This window comes from Hyla sarda, chromosome 1, assembly GCF_029499605.1.
Source record: "Hyla sarda isolate aHylSar1 chromosome 1, aHylSar1.hap1, whole genome shotgun sequence".
In the NCBI taxonomy this organism is placed as follows: domain Eukaryota; kingdom Metazoa; phylum Chordata; class Amphibia; order Anura; family Hylidae; genus Hyla; species Hyla sarda.
In genome coordinates, this window is record NC_079189.1 from 358,706,707 (window position 1) to 358,719,966 (window position 13,260).

Genomic DNA, 13,260 nt, shown 5'->3' on the forward strand with positions numbered 1-13,260 from the left:
GGCCAATATCATATCCCTCTGTTAACAAAAATCCTCTGTAGAGGGTAGTCCTGAAAACCTTCTATCTTGTCTCAGAGTAGCCACAGAAATTAGACAAACCAGGCCTAGACTGCCTCTATGTAATGACCCCATAGCAGCCTCATGGTTTGCCTCTATGTTACATATGCCTTGGATGCAGGTCATATGTAGTTATCTTCAGGAGGCAATGATAACAGATCTATTATGGCTTAACATAAAAATCGACTCAAATACCATCTACATATTATCAGTAAGGCACAAGTAAATAATAATTTATGCAAATGCACATATTTTATTATATTCAGAAGGATTGGTACTTAATGCCTGTGGATTTACAATGCTTTTTATATTACACATGTACAGTTCAAAGTTACAGTTTGACATATTTATTAAATGTATACGCTATTTACTCAAAAGAGTAAATTTAAATATTTTTGGCACATGACTTAAAGGTCAGAGAACAAACTGAACTAACATCTGCTATACCTTTGCTTCCATTGGTTTCAACACGTTTGAGTGCTTCATTTTGTATTAAATCTTGATATAGTCAATAATAGTCAATAGTTAATTAAAAAAATATCACAATCATCTATAATTTTCTATTTTCAGCTACTTAATAAAGGCTATTAAGATAAGAGGCCGATTCAAGTAGTATTTTTACAGCCATCATACACAATAGAGCTGCTACAATGTTATCTCAGTTTGGTCATTTATTAGTCACAACACTGAAAAGATTTATGCTCTTATTAACTCAATTCAGTAAATATGTCATTTATGTTTATTTATCATTTTTATGGTGACAAGAAAAGTTTTAGAGCCTTAACTTGTCACTATGATATTTTTACTACATTTATAAATGTATTTCTATATTGTAATACACATCTAATTTGTGTTCTTCAAAGTGGAACTGTCAGCAAGACAACCAGGGTGTAACTGAGCTCATGGCTAGACAGGGCTTGTTGTCATGATTCTAGGCATACCTTTTTATGTCCATATTCCTTTTCAATGTTGAGATACAGACCTTTTTGTTAATAAATAACTGAGGCACAAGTGCCCAGGGGGCATATCCCAGCATGGCAAGAGTCCAGGGTTAGCCAGCCCATCTTCTCTTGCTCACCTCTTCTGTGGCCGCTTGCATATACCTGCTCTGCCTGGGACAGCATGGTGGCTCAGTGGTTAGCACTGTTGCCTTGCAGCACTGGGCTTCTAGATTTAAATCCCACCAAGGACAACATCTGCCGTGAGCTTGTATGTTCTCCCCGTATTTGTGTGGGTTTTCTACCAGACTCCAAAACATATTAATAGGTGAATTTAGATAGGGACAGGGACTACATTGAGTGTACAGTGCTGTGGAATCTGTGTGCGCTATATAAATATATAATTATTTTTGACAGTGGGAATGGAAGCAGTGAAAATAAAGATGGGCTAGTTAATCCTGGGCTCTTGCCATGCTGGGAACACCCCATGAGCATTTGAGCCTAATTTACATATTATCAAAAAGGCTTTTATTTTAGCCCTAGAGAGGACTATTGAAATATAAAAGGTATGCCTGGAATTACAATGAATTACACTGGTTAGTGATGGGCTGTTTTCTTGCTGACAGGTCTGCTTTAAAAAAAATACATTATTTCTTAGTATGATTGCTCAGTGCATTCATCTTTGTAGTAGAAGTCTGCTCTTGTTTTAAAGAATATAGAATTATAAATCTGCGATACTTTGAAACCATGTGTAAAGCTCAGTTTACACTAGCTTCATAGCTTCCATTGCTTTCTGACACACCCATTTAGTCACTGAAGGCCCTCATCATGTTTTGGGGGGTTTTCTGGCCACTAGGGTCTCCTGAGCTCAAGTAACCATTACACAATGTCTCGCATCTCTGTAATGGAATACTTGGCTTTTTTAGTGGGAGTCCTAATGTAATTTTAAGATGTCATGTTGAAGAGTTACTGCTTGATGACAGCCCATTGACTATGTCTGGACAGTCCACGTTAACTTAGCAAGGGCTTTTCTAAAAGTCAGCAGCAGTACAGAGATCATGATGCTGCTGAAGAAAAGAGCTCATTGTCATTAAATGCCAGGCTCTTCAGAGAAAAGACAGGAGCAGTTTATTAACTCAATGAACTCTGTCTATAAAGCTTCCTGCTTACTGTTCTGGAGGTCATGTGATCACCAGGTGCCGAGGTCTTGTCTTAGCAGACCCAAATCACCTCTGCAGACAATGTCCGGGGCTGTATTACACGACATCGGGGAAGATTTATCAAAACCTGTGCAAAGGAAAAGTTGCCCAGTTGCCAATAGCAACCAATCTGATTGCTTCTTTCATTTTGTAGAGGGCTTGTTAAAAATGAAAGAAGCGATCTGATTGGTTGCTATGGGCAACTGGGCAACTTTTCCTCTGGACAGGCTTTAATAAATCTCCCCCATCGGTCTTTTATGTAAGGCATGATGTGTAAGAAACAAATATAATAATATTTGTAAGAAAATTATTTGTAAGAAAATTATGTTATAGTTTGGGAACAATTTTAAAAGCATTTTAGTGGCATTTAAAACATTTTTTAAAGGGACACTTATTAAAATTTTTGCCACATATTACAAAAAGGTATATTTACTATTATAAAAAATACGTAAATATAAAGCCTGATGTATCACAGAAAAAGTTTCAAAAAAGAATTATTTGAATAGCCAAATGAAAAGAAAATGTTTAGCTTCCAAGACTCCATGAACTAAAAAAAGGAATGTTTGTCTGGTCATAATGGGGGGAAATGGTCCTGGTCTACAAGTGGTTAAGAAAATGATGCAACCTATAATGTTGATCTTGAGAAAAGTTGCATATGTGGGAGCTACATTGAATACAAAAAAGAAATAAACATGAAAGTAGATGATGCTGAATTAAGTTGTAGAAATTTACTGAAATATATTTTTATATTGTAATTAACCTTTTGTTTTAAATATCTCTCATACACCAGATTATACCAGATCTCCATGTAATGTAAATAATGAGCATGTGCCCTCATTGCCATTGTTTCTTCTTTTCAGTGTTGGACATTAAGTGCTGAATTGTTGAACTTTTCTTTCAAGGCTTAAAATTCTCTTTCCTGAAAATTTTAACTTCACAGTGATGTTTACTGCAACTCAACAAAACTGAGTCGTGATGAACACTTTTTAAAGGTGTAATCCTTTGCTACCCGTCTAAACCATAAGAACATAATATTAATCCGTTGACAACAGAATGTAAATAAGAAGGTTTCTAGTGGCATATCCTACAGGCATATAGATTTCTGTTTACAAGTCTAGGATTATCACAGAAAGAAATCTAATCAAAATCGTTCCACTTGTCTAGTCTAGTTTTATTTGGCAATACGATTTAAAGGCATGTCTACCATGCTAAGGCAATGTAGTATACAACTCACTAATAGTGAATTATTTTATCCCTTTAACAAATGTCCAATACTTCTCAGCTCTGTTGAGTAAAAGACACAATACTTCTCTTGTTAAAGAACTCAAAGAACTATAGACCAGCTATGTAATTGCATTCATGTTCAGTAGAAATTATCTTCATCAAAAATCAGTCCATGACCAGAAGAACCATTCTTTATATACAGCTGATCTTGATCATTTCATATCTTAAAGTGCACAAATACAGATTAATATGTTTGTCAATAGACATATACTGAAGTAAATATTTTTTTTATAGTTTTCACATGCGTGTTTCACTGTCTGTCTACTGGCTATAAACAGCAGACATATGATAGGTCATTTATTATACCCATGTCATGTCTTATTAACTTGTATAATAGATATCAGTGGTGGTGACTTTCTGTGTAGACAAATAAGTATATGACACGCTGAATTGCAATGAGAGCCCCAAATAGTATGGGTAGAGTGCATCTCCAATCCCCTTGGCTACCATAATGGCATGCTCTACATGGGTTCTCCTCAATGCTTACATGCTTCCTAAATAACTATGTAGAATGCCCTTTTAGAGTATCATCCCTATGCCCAGACAAGCAAAAGCTCCACTTTTCTTTACAAAAATCAGTTGGAAGACACTATAAGAGTAAATCTTTCTTATATTTTGACAAAACTCAATAAAGGGCACAATATAAACAAAATGCTGCTTGTCATGATGGTGCTCTTTGTCACTGTTTCTCCCTAAGACATTCAATAAAGGGTTAAAAAAACTGTATCTTTAATGATAACCATTAACAGTCAATGGTGGTGGTACTGGTTGGGGGATGGCTTTGAAGATAAAGACACATAAATGAATGTCCTCCTGATTCTTTCCCACATGGCTCTTAGAAGGATAGGTTATGTCTAAGGCAACTTGCATTTCACCTTTGTGGTTTGTTACTCCAAATGAAGAGAACAGAAGGACACAAGAGACTGTGCTTCAAATGAGCAAATGCAAAATATTAACATTACTGACCTAGATGTCACAATCCAGGTAAAGAACATGCTAACTGGTAATACATTCCAAAATCGTTGCGAACTTCATGTCCCCATATAAAAAAGTTATGTGTATTTTACAACTCTCCTTTCCATGTAACCTGCTGGCAAGAGGCAAAAAATATGAGTTCGAATATTAAAGAGAAAAATCTCAATTTGTTGTCTGTGTTCTACATTTGACGTTCCATTATGTTCGTGTTCGCTCAGCTCCCCTCGCTCATTTAGAACTGAGATGTCTGAGTAAAAGATATGTTATCTGATTTATCTACAGCAAATCCTCCGTTCACGTAAGACTTTTTCCCCTCACTGTCCTCCTCATTTTTCAGTACAGTTGGCTCAATGGCAAAAGGGTTGGCAATGTTAACTTCTGATGCGATATCCATTTGTTCCAATTCTTTCTTGGAGAGCTTCTCAACTATTCCAGTTCCATATGCATCACCAAGAACATTTACCATTGTCCTAAATCGATCCCTGGAGAACACAAAAGATTAATTACTTATGATGTACCACATTGCTTGGTGATGATAAACAATCTGGACTTACAATCCCCACCCCCACCCCAGTTTATAGAAATTAACAAAACAACAACCAAAATTCCCACAAACATTGTATCATTCATGAATGCAGCTCAATGACATGACTACATTCAATTAGTTACTACCTACATATTTTAAAAGATAAGGTTTATTCCTTATTAAAGGGGTATTCCAGGCAAAAACTTTTTTTTATATATCAACTGGCTCCGGAAAGTTAAACAGATTTGTAAACTACTTCTATTAAAAAATCTTAATCCTTCCAATAGTTATTAGCTTGTGAAGTTGAGTTGCTGTTTTCTGTCTAACTGCTTTCTGATGCCTTACGTCCCGGGAGCTGTGCAGTTCCTATGAGGATATTCTCCCATCATGCACAGCTCCTGGGACGTGACATCATCATTGAGCAGTTAGACAGAAAACTTCAGAAGCTAATAACTATTGGAAGGATTAAGATTTTTTAATAGAAGTAATTTACAAATCTGTTTGACTTTCCGGAGCCAGTTGATATATATATAAAAAAGTTTTTGCCTGGAATACCCCTTTAATACACATGTCTTATTTTATATACAGATGTGTCCTGAGAGATGCAAGATGACCAGATTTAAAAGTAGGACCTTTTGTATTGGACATAACACAAAGCAATTTTTTTTTAAAAGTTAGTCAACTTTTACCACCCTACGCTTGGTATGTGATTTCGAATTTCACGTGCAGCACAGAATAGATCACCATGCGTCATTCTTCTAATGTGACAATCTATTTGTAAGAGACTTGTCTCTGTGGATCTCTTGGTGTCGTTCAAGTTCGTTGTTGGTCTCCCAACCACTGAAACATGCAATGTTGATATGTCAGCCAACACATGTAGCTGGAGTGAAAAAGCAAGGCCACTTAGTTCAAGGACTAGACTTTCGCAGTTTGTGACAAGTGGTAATAACTTGCATATGGACAAAGAGGAGGCATCACACAATCATACCATACTGACTTGATCTGATTTCTGAGGTTTCATATGGCTGAAAAAAATTTGCTTTAATTTAGGCTTCTATACCATAGAAGCCTTTCTCAACCATCATGGACTGGACCTAGGTGTTAGAAAATATGATAATTTTGCAATGCTAGAATGCTGAGCTGTGGTTCTTATGGCCATTTTTATTTTTTTTTTTATTTTTTTTTTACTGTCATGCAATTAAACTTAAAAAAAGAAGTGATGTCACTTATTTGACATATCATGCATCAGGCAGCCTGGATGCAGGTTAGCCCCACTGGATAGGGCTAGCCCACTACAAACCCATGACTAAATCCAAAGCATCTATGCTGCCAAACTGTGGCAGAAATCCTAGGGTGTACCTGAGAATTCTGCTGTGGATTCCACAACAAATATTAAAAAAATCCTTCATGTGAGCACACTCCAATTGTACAGCTAAATGGTTTAGTACACAACACTTTATAATGTATGTTGCCTCTGCATTTCTCCATCATAAATATACGTATTTGAAACTGTGAAACAATCAGAAGTAGAAATGTTCCTTTTCTGACCTTTTTATTCTTTTATCTCTAGCAATTATATTGCAGGAGATAATATCTGCGATAATGTACCATCTGCAAGGTACAGGCCAAGGATGATACGATTAACAATTAACTTACAATATCTTCTTCCCATATCTCACCTTTCACATTATGTGATTTTTTTCCCCTGCATGTTAGAAAATTATATCTGACTGGTTGCCAAGGGAACACAAATGTTTTCCTTCTGTTTTTAGAGATTCATTTTCATAAAAGACTATTTTTTGCTAGTTTCGTGTGCATTTTCTGTTGCACTCTTTGCTTCATGGCTATGCTTTGCATAATTAAAAAATACAGTACACAAAATATAGGAATCTTGCAGACAAATGTTATTATACAATGCTTGGCTATGCACTTACAGAAGCCAGTCAACAGCGATGATAAGAGTGACATCTTCTGCCGGAAGCCCAACAGCACTCAGTACAATCACCATGGTAACTAGGCCGGCCTGAGGTACCCCGGCAGCTCCTACACTGGCTGCTGTAGCTGTCACACTGGAAAAAGTATAAAAGTGTTAAATAATGACACAAATTTTGTTAAATGACAACTAGTGAAATGCAACTGGTGGACTGCTGTTCAAATCTGGGACTGGGGCACAAGCTGCCCATACCCTCCATACTTTCTGTCATAGATATACTGGAGGAGGGTAATGTCTCCTACAATGCATCTATGATGCCATCAGGAGCAGAACTACTGCTGGGGACTGGTAAAAGTCCTAAAAATGTTCTGATATGTTGTAACTAGCAACATCTGACTTTTTATGGGTCTGATCTGGGGTGTGATTTTCTTTAGAGGTATGGTTTAGGGTCTGAATGAGATAAGGCGTCTGTAGTTAAGTCTGTGTCTGTGATGAAAAAAAAAAATCCAATGACAAACGCTTTGGTTGTCAAGACTACGGTACATACCTAATTGTGACAATCTGACCAACATCCAGGTTCATGTCATTCAGCTGTGCTATGAATACTGCTGCCACTGCTTCATAGAGAGCTGTTCCATCCATATTTATAGTTGCTCCCACTGGTAGAACAAATCTTGTTATCCGTTTGTCTATCCTGTTCTTCTCCTCAGCACAACGGAAAGTCACTGGTAAAGTTGCTGAGCTGAAAAACAGTAAGAATTGTTATTAAAGGAAATATGCCTGGATCAGTTATCTTCTCATACTGTACATAATTAAGCTTCTTCTTTAGAACCAGGGTCGTAACAATCATTGCTGCACGGTCTGCGAACATGAACTAGGTCCATAGGAGAAGAGAGGCTATCAGGAAAACATGTCCTGGATTTGCAGCAAGCGCAGCTTTTAACCTGTTAAGGACCCAGGGCATACGGGTACGTCCTGACACCCTGGTACTTAAGGACCCAGGACGTACCTGTACGCCCGTGGGAATTTCGGTCCCCGCCTCGCGCCGGGCGGGGATCGGACCGGGGTGACTGCTGATATAGATCAGCACACACCCTGTGCTAATGCCCAGGGGGGTCATTAGACCCCTCCATATCGGCGATCACCGCAAATCGTCGGTGAATTCACACCGGCGATTTGCGACTTTTCCGGGTCATACGGGTCTATGGTGACCCGGAAAATAAGGGGGATCGGGGTTGTCCAAGACACCCAAGATCCCCCTGAAGGGATAGGAGTGAGGTGGCAGGGGTGCCACTCCTCCTATCCCTGCTATTGGTTGTATAGAAGCGACGACCAATAGCAGATCGGGGGCGTTAACTTTAGGTTTCCCGGTTCTGCCCACCCACAATAGGCGGGGCAGAACGGGGAAACCGACAGAGGACTGGCGCCGAAGTCCACTTACCTATCAGCGGAGGCTGTGGGCGGCGATCGGCTGCGGTGCTCGCCAGGCAGCGATGTCTTTCGGCTGTCTCCCTGGATCCTACGGAAGTTGGTGAGTTGCCTAGCAACATCTGGGGGGCTACAGTTTGAGACCACTATACAGACCCTCCAGCACAGGGGTGGCTGATTTTACAGCGGTTCTGACATAAACACAAAAAAATTAATACCCCCATGTGACCCCATTTTGGAAACTACACCCCTCACGGAACGTAACCAGGGGTATAGTGAGCCTTAACACCCCACAGGTGTTTAATGAAAATTCTTCAAGGTTGGATGGAAACAGTTTTCACTAAAATGCTGGTGTTACCCTAAATGTTTCATTTTCACAAGGGAAAATAGGAAAAAAGCCCCCCAAAATTTGTAACCCTATTTCTTCTGAGTAATAACATATCCCATATGTGGATGTAAAGTGCTCTGCGGGTGCACTACAATGCTCAGAAGAGAAGGAGCGCCATTGGGCTTTTGAAGAGAAAATTTGTGTGGAATTGAAGGCCACGTAAGTTAACAAAGCCCCCATAGTGCCAGAAATGGACCCCCCCACATGTGACCCCATTTTGGAAACTACACCCCTCATGGAATGTTATAAGGGGTACAGTGAGCATTTACACCCCACAGGTGTCTGACAGATTTTTGCAACAGTGGTTCGTGAAAATGAAAAATGTAATTTTTCATTTGCACAGCCCACTGTTCCAAAGATCTGTCAAACGTCAGTGGGGTTTAGTTTCCAAAATGGGGTCACATGTGGGGGGGGGTCCACTGTTCTAGCAGCACGGGGGACTTTGTAAACGCACATGGCCCCTGACTTCCATTCCAAATTTTATTTCCACAATCTCAATGGCGCTCCTCCTCTTCTGAGCATTGTAGTGCGCCAGCAGAGCACTTGAAGTCCACACATGGGGTATTTCCACACTCAGAAGGAATGGGGTTACAAATTTTGGGTGGCATTTTTTCCTATTACCCCTTGTAAAAATGTAAAATTTTGGGAAAAAACTGCATTTTTGTGATTTTTTTTTTCATTTGCACATCCAACTTTAACAAAAAGTCGTCAAACACCTGTGAGGTGTTAAGGCTCACTGTACCCCTTGTTACGTTCCTTGAGGGGTGTAGTTTCCAAAATAGTATGCCATGTGGGGCTGTTTTTGCTGTTCTGGCAGCATAGGGGCTTCCTAAATACGACATGTCCCCCCCAAAACCATTTCAGCAAAATTCGCTTTCCAAAAGCCAAATGTGACTCCTTCTCTTCTGAGCATTGTAGTTCGCCTGCAGAACACTTGACGTCCACACATGGGGTATTTCCATACTCAGAAGAGATGGGGTTACAAATTTTGGGGGGCACTTTCTCCTATTACCCCTTGTAAAAATTTAAAATTTGGGCGAAAACTAGCATTTTAGTGAAAAAAATAAATAAATCATTTACACATCCAACTTTAACGAAAAGTCGTCAAACACCTGTGGGGTGTTAAGGCCCCAGAGGTGGCATTAAGAAATGATGCAAGTATCGACAAAATTTTACCACTAACATAAAGTAGAATATGTCACGAAAAAACTATCTCGGAATCAGAATGAAAGGTAAAAGCGTCCCAGAGTTATTAATGCTTAAAGTGACAGTGGTCAGATGTGCAAAAAATGGCGGGGTCCTACACTGAAAATTGTCTGGGTCCTTAAGGGGTTAACTGTGTGTGAATCTTTAAGGCGCACACATAGCTGACACGCCCTGCTGTGTAACCAAAGTGCTTTAATGTATGTTATGATTTTAGTCTATGTGCATTTGTTTTATTTCGCTGAACCATTGGCGGTGTTCGTTATTTTTCTTGCAAAATCTAAATAAATACTTTTAAAAGATGCACACACAGCTGGACTACACCACAGAGCAGAGGCTGCTGGGACTTACTAAGCAGGCAGTATCTCTGTTCCACACTCTCTGCACCAGAAGTTCAGAGAGAAAAAACGACTGGTGGGGAGCGGAGTGTCAGAAAAACACAGAGGAACTGCAGGGAAGCAGTTTGACAGGTGAGTATTGTGTTTTTTTTTTCATGCTGCCACATAAAGGGGCAATGTGGGGGTCCTAACAACTATATGGGGGGGGGGCAGTGTGGGTCCTAACTATTTTATGGTGGCAGTGTGGGAGCCAAGCTACTGCATAGAGTCAGTGTGTGGGGAGCCTAAATACTCTATTGGGGCAGTGTAGGGGTCTAACTATTATAAGGAGGTACAGAGGAGCCTAACTACTATATGGGGTAGTATAATACATATGGAGTGTTTGTATAGAGTTAAAGGGGTCCTGGAATTAGAAGCCTTAAAGGGGTACTCCAGTGAAAAACATTTTTTTTTAAATCAACTGGTGCCAGAAAGTTAAACAGATTTGTAAATTACTTCTATTTAAAAATCTTAACCCTTCCAGTACCTATCAGCTGCTGTATGCTCCACCGGAAGTTCTCTTCTTTCTAAATTTATTTTCTGTCTGACCACAGTGCTCTATGCTGACATCTCTGTCTGTCTCAGGAACTGTCAAGAGCAGGAGAGGTTTGCTATGGGGATTTGCTCCTGATCTTGACAGTTCCTGAGACAGACAGAGGTGTCAGCCGAGAGCACTGTGGTCAGACAGAAAAGAAATTTAAAAAGTTAAAAAACTTCATGTGAAGCATACAGCAGCTCATAAGTACTTGAAGGATTAAGATTTTTTTTATAGAAGTAATTTAAAAATCTGTTTTACTTTCTGGCACCAGTTGATATATTTAAAAAAAAAAAAAAATGTTTTTCATCGGGTACTCCTTTAACCCCTTAAGGACCCAGCCTATTTTCACCTTAAAGGGGTACTCCAGTGGTCAACGTGTTTTTCCATTTTTGACTTACCCTATTTGTTTTGTTTCATTTCTATTCTTGTTGTTTAGACTCTACTTATGTCTTTTTATACCCCACTTTGTTTTCCTATCTTTGCTTCTATTTCCTGTTACTTGCTGTGCTGAAAACTACAAATCCCAGCATGCCACATGCCTTGCTGGTTTGGGGCAGCTCCTTTTTTTTTTGTTCTGCCCTCTACCCACCCTACTATTTTCCCGGGTCGGCCCCCTTATACACAGCACACTAATATAATCAGCCTTGGTTGGGATACACTGGCATACACACACAAAAGGGACTACAACTCCCAGCATGTGTCATTCAGGAGTCTTCAGTCTGTGGTATAACACCAGCATGCTGCCTCTGTAGTCTCCTGGGGGTTGTAGTTCACCACACCTCTATAGGGCATACACCAGTGTTTCCCAACCAGGGTGCCTCCAGGTGTTGCAAAACTACTACTACCAGCATGCCCGGACAGCCAAAAGCTGTCCGGGATGCTGGGAGTTGTAGTTTTGATACAGCTGAAGACACCCTGGTTGGGAAACAATACACTTTGTTTGTAATATACTGAATAGGCTAGGACAGTGTTTCCCAACCAGTGTGCCTCCAGCTGTTGCAAAACTACAAATCTCAGCATGCCCAAAGTCTGTCCAGGCACGCTGGGAGTTGTAGTTTTGCAACAGCTGGAGGCACACTGGTTTGTAAACACTAGCATACACACACATAACAGGGACTACAACTTCCAGCATGTGTCATTCAGGAGTCCCCCCCCCCCCCTCCTTCACACATAGAAATCATCCCCAGTCAGAGATTTTTTCCCCTGCAGTCTATACATCCCCAGCCTGTGCACTTTGTTATCCTCTCCTTCAGATAACACTCTTATCTTCTCTGTCTTCTTTCAGTGCAGACCTACATCCTCAGAAGACAGGCAGGGGGAGGGGAGATGAGAAGTTGTGTACGTCCTCTCTCCCCCTTCTGTCTTCTTTCTCTGATGCACACCTGCGTCCTTGAGGAGGGGGAGATGAGGGGGCGTGGCTTATCTCTCTCATGCAGTTCTGAAAGAACAGAGGGAAAAAAAGCCATGACATGTTGTCCACAGCCTAATCCTAACATGTGGACAACAGTAAGAGATCCAACACAGAACTACAGAACTTTCTGGCCCACAAACAGGTAAGAAAAAAACAGACACATGCTACACAAACATATAATACATGTCGATTGCAAAAAACATGAACATTAAAAGAAGATGCAATATAGCCAAAACTCTTAACCACCGGAGTACCCCTTTAAGGACCTAGCCCTTTTTTTGCAAATCTGACCACTGTCCCTTTAAGCATTGATAACTCTGGGATGCTTTTATTTTTCATTCTGATTCCGAGATTGTTTTTTCGTGACATATTCTACTTCATGTTAGTGGTAATTTTTGTTGATACTTGCATCATTTCTTGGTGAAAAATTCCAAAATTTGATAAAAAATTTGAAAATTTTGCATTATTTTAAACTTTGAAACTCTCTGCTTATAAGGAAAATGGACATACCAAATGAATTATATATTGATTCACATATAAAATATGTCTACTTTATATTTTAATCATAAAGTTAACATGTTTTAAAGTTCAGCAGCAATTCTCCACAAAATTTTTTAAATCTGAATTTTTCAGGGACCAGTTCAGTTTTGAAGTGGATTTGAAGGGCCTTTATATTAGAAATACCCCATAAATGACCCAAGCATAGAAACTGCACCCCCCAAAGTATTCAAAATGACATTCAGTAAGTGTGTTAACCCTCTACATGTTTCACAGGAATAGCAACAAAGTGAAGGAGGAAATTCAAAATCTTCATTTTTTACACTCGCATGTTCTTGTAGGCCCAGTTTTTGAAGTTTTACAATGGGTAAAAGGAGAGAAATCTTCCTAAAATGTGTAACCAATTTCTCTCGAGTAAGGAAATACCTCATATGTGTATGTCAAGTGCTCTGTGGGTGCACTAGAGGGCTCAGAAGGGAAGGAGCGACAATGGGATTTTGGAGAG

The 13,260-nt window shown here is 39.6% G+C and overlaps 1 protein-coding gene across 2 annotated transcripts in view; it reads right to left on the reverse strand.

The window, feature by feature from the left end:
- Positions 1-295: 295 nt before the first annotated feature.
- Positions 296-13,260, reverse strand: part of SLC1A1 (solute carrier family 1 member 1) — a 75,796-nt gene continuing 62,831 nt past the window's right edge. For both annotated transcript variants that reach the window (XM_056522329.1, XM_056522337.1), the window contains exons 10-12: positions 7,460-7,654; positions 6,914-7,048; positions 296-4,935 (exon numbers count right to left, since the gene is read on the reverse strand). In XM_056522329.1, coding sequence (XP_056378304.1) covers positions 4,686-4,935; positions 6,914-7,048; positions 7,460-7,654 — 580 coding nt within the window. In that variant the 3' untranslated portion in view covers positions 296-4,685. The remainder of the gene's footprint in view (positions 4,936-6,913; positions 7,049-7,459; positions 7,655-13,260) is intronic.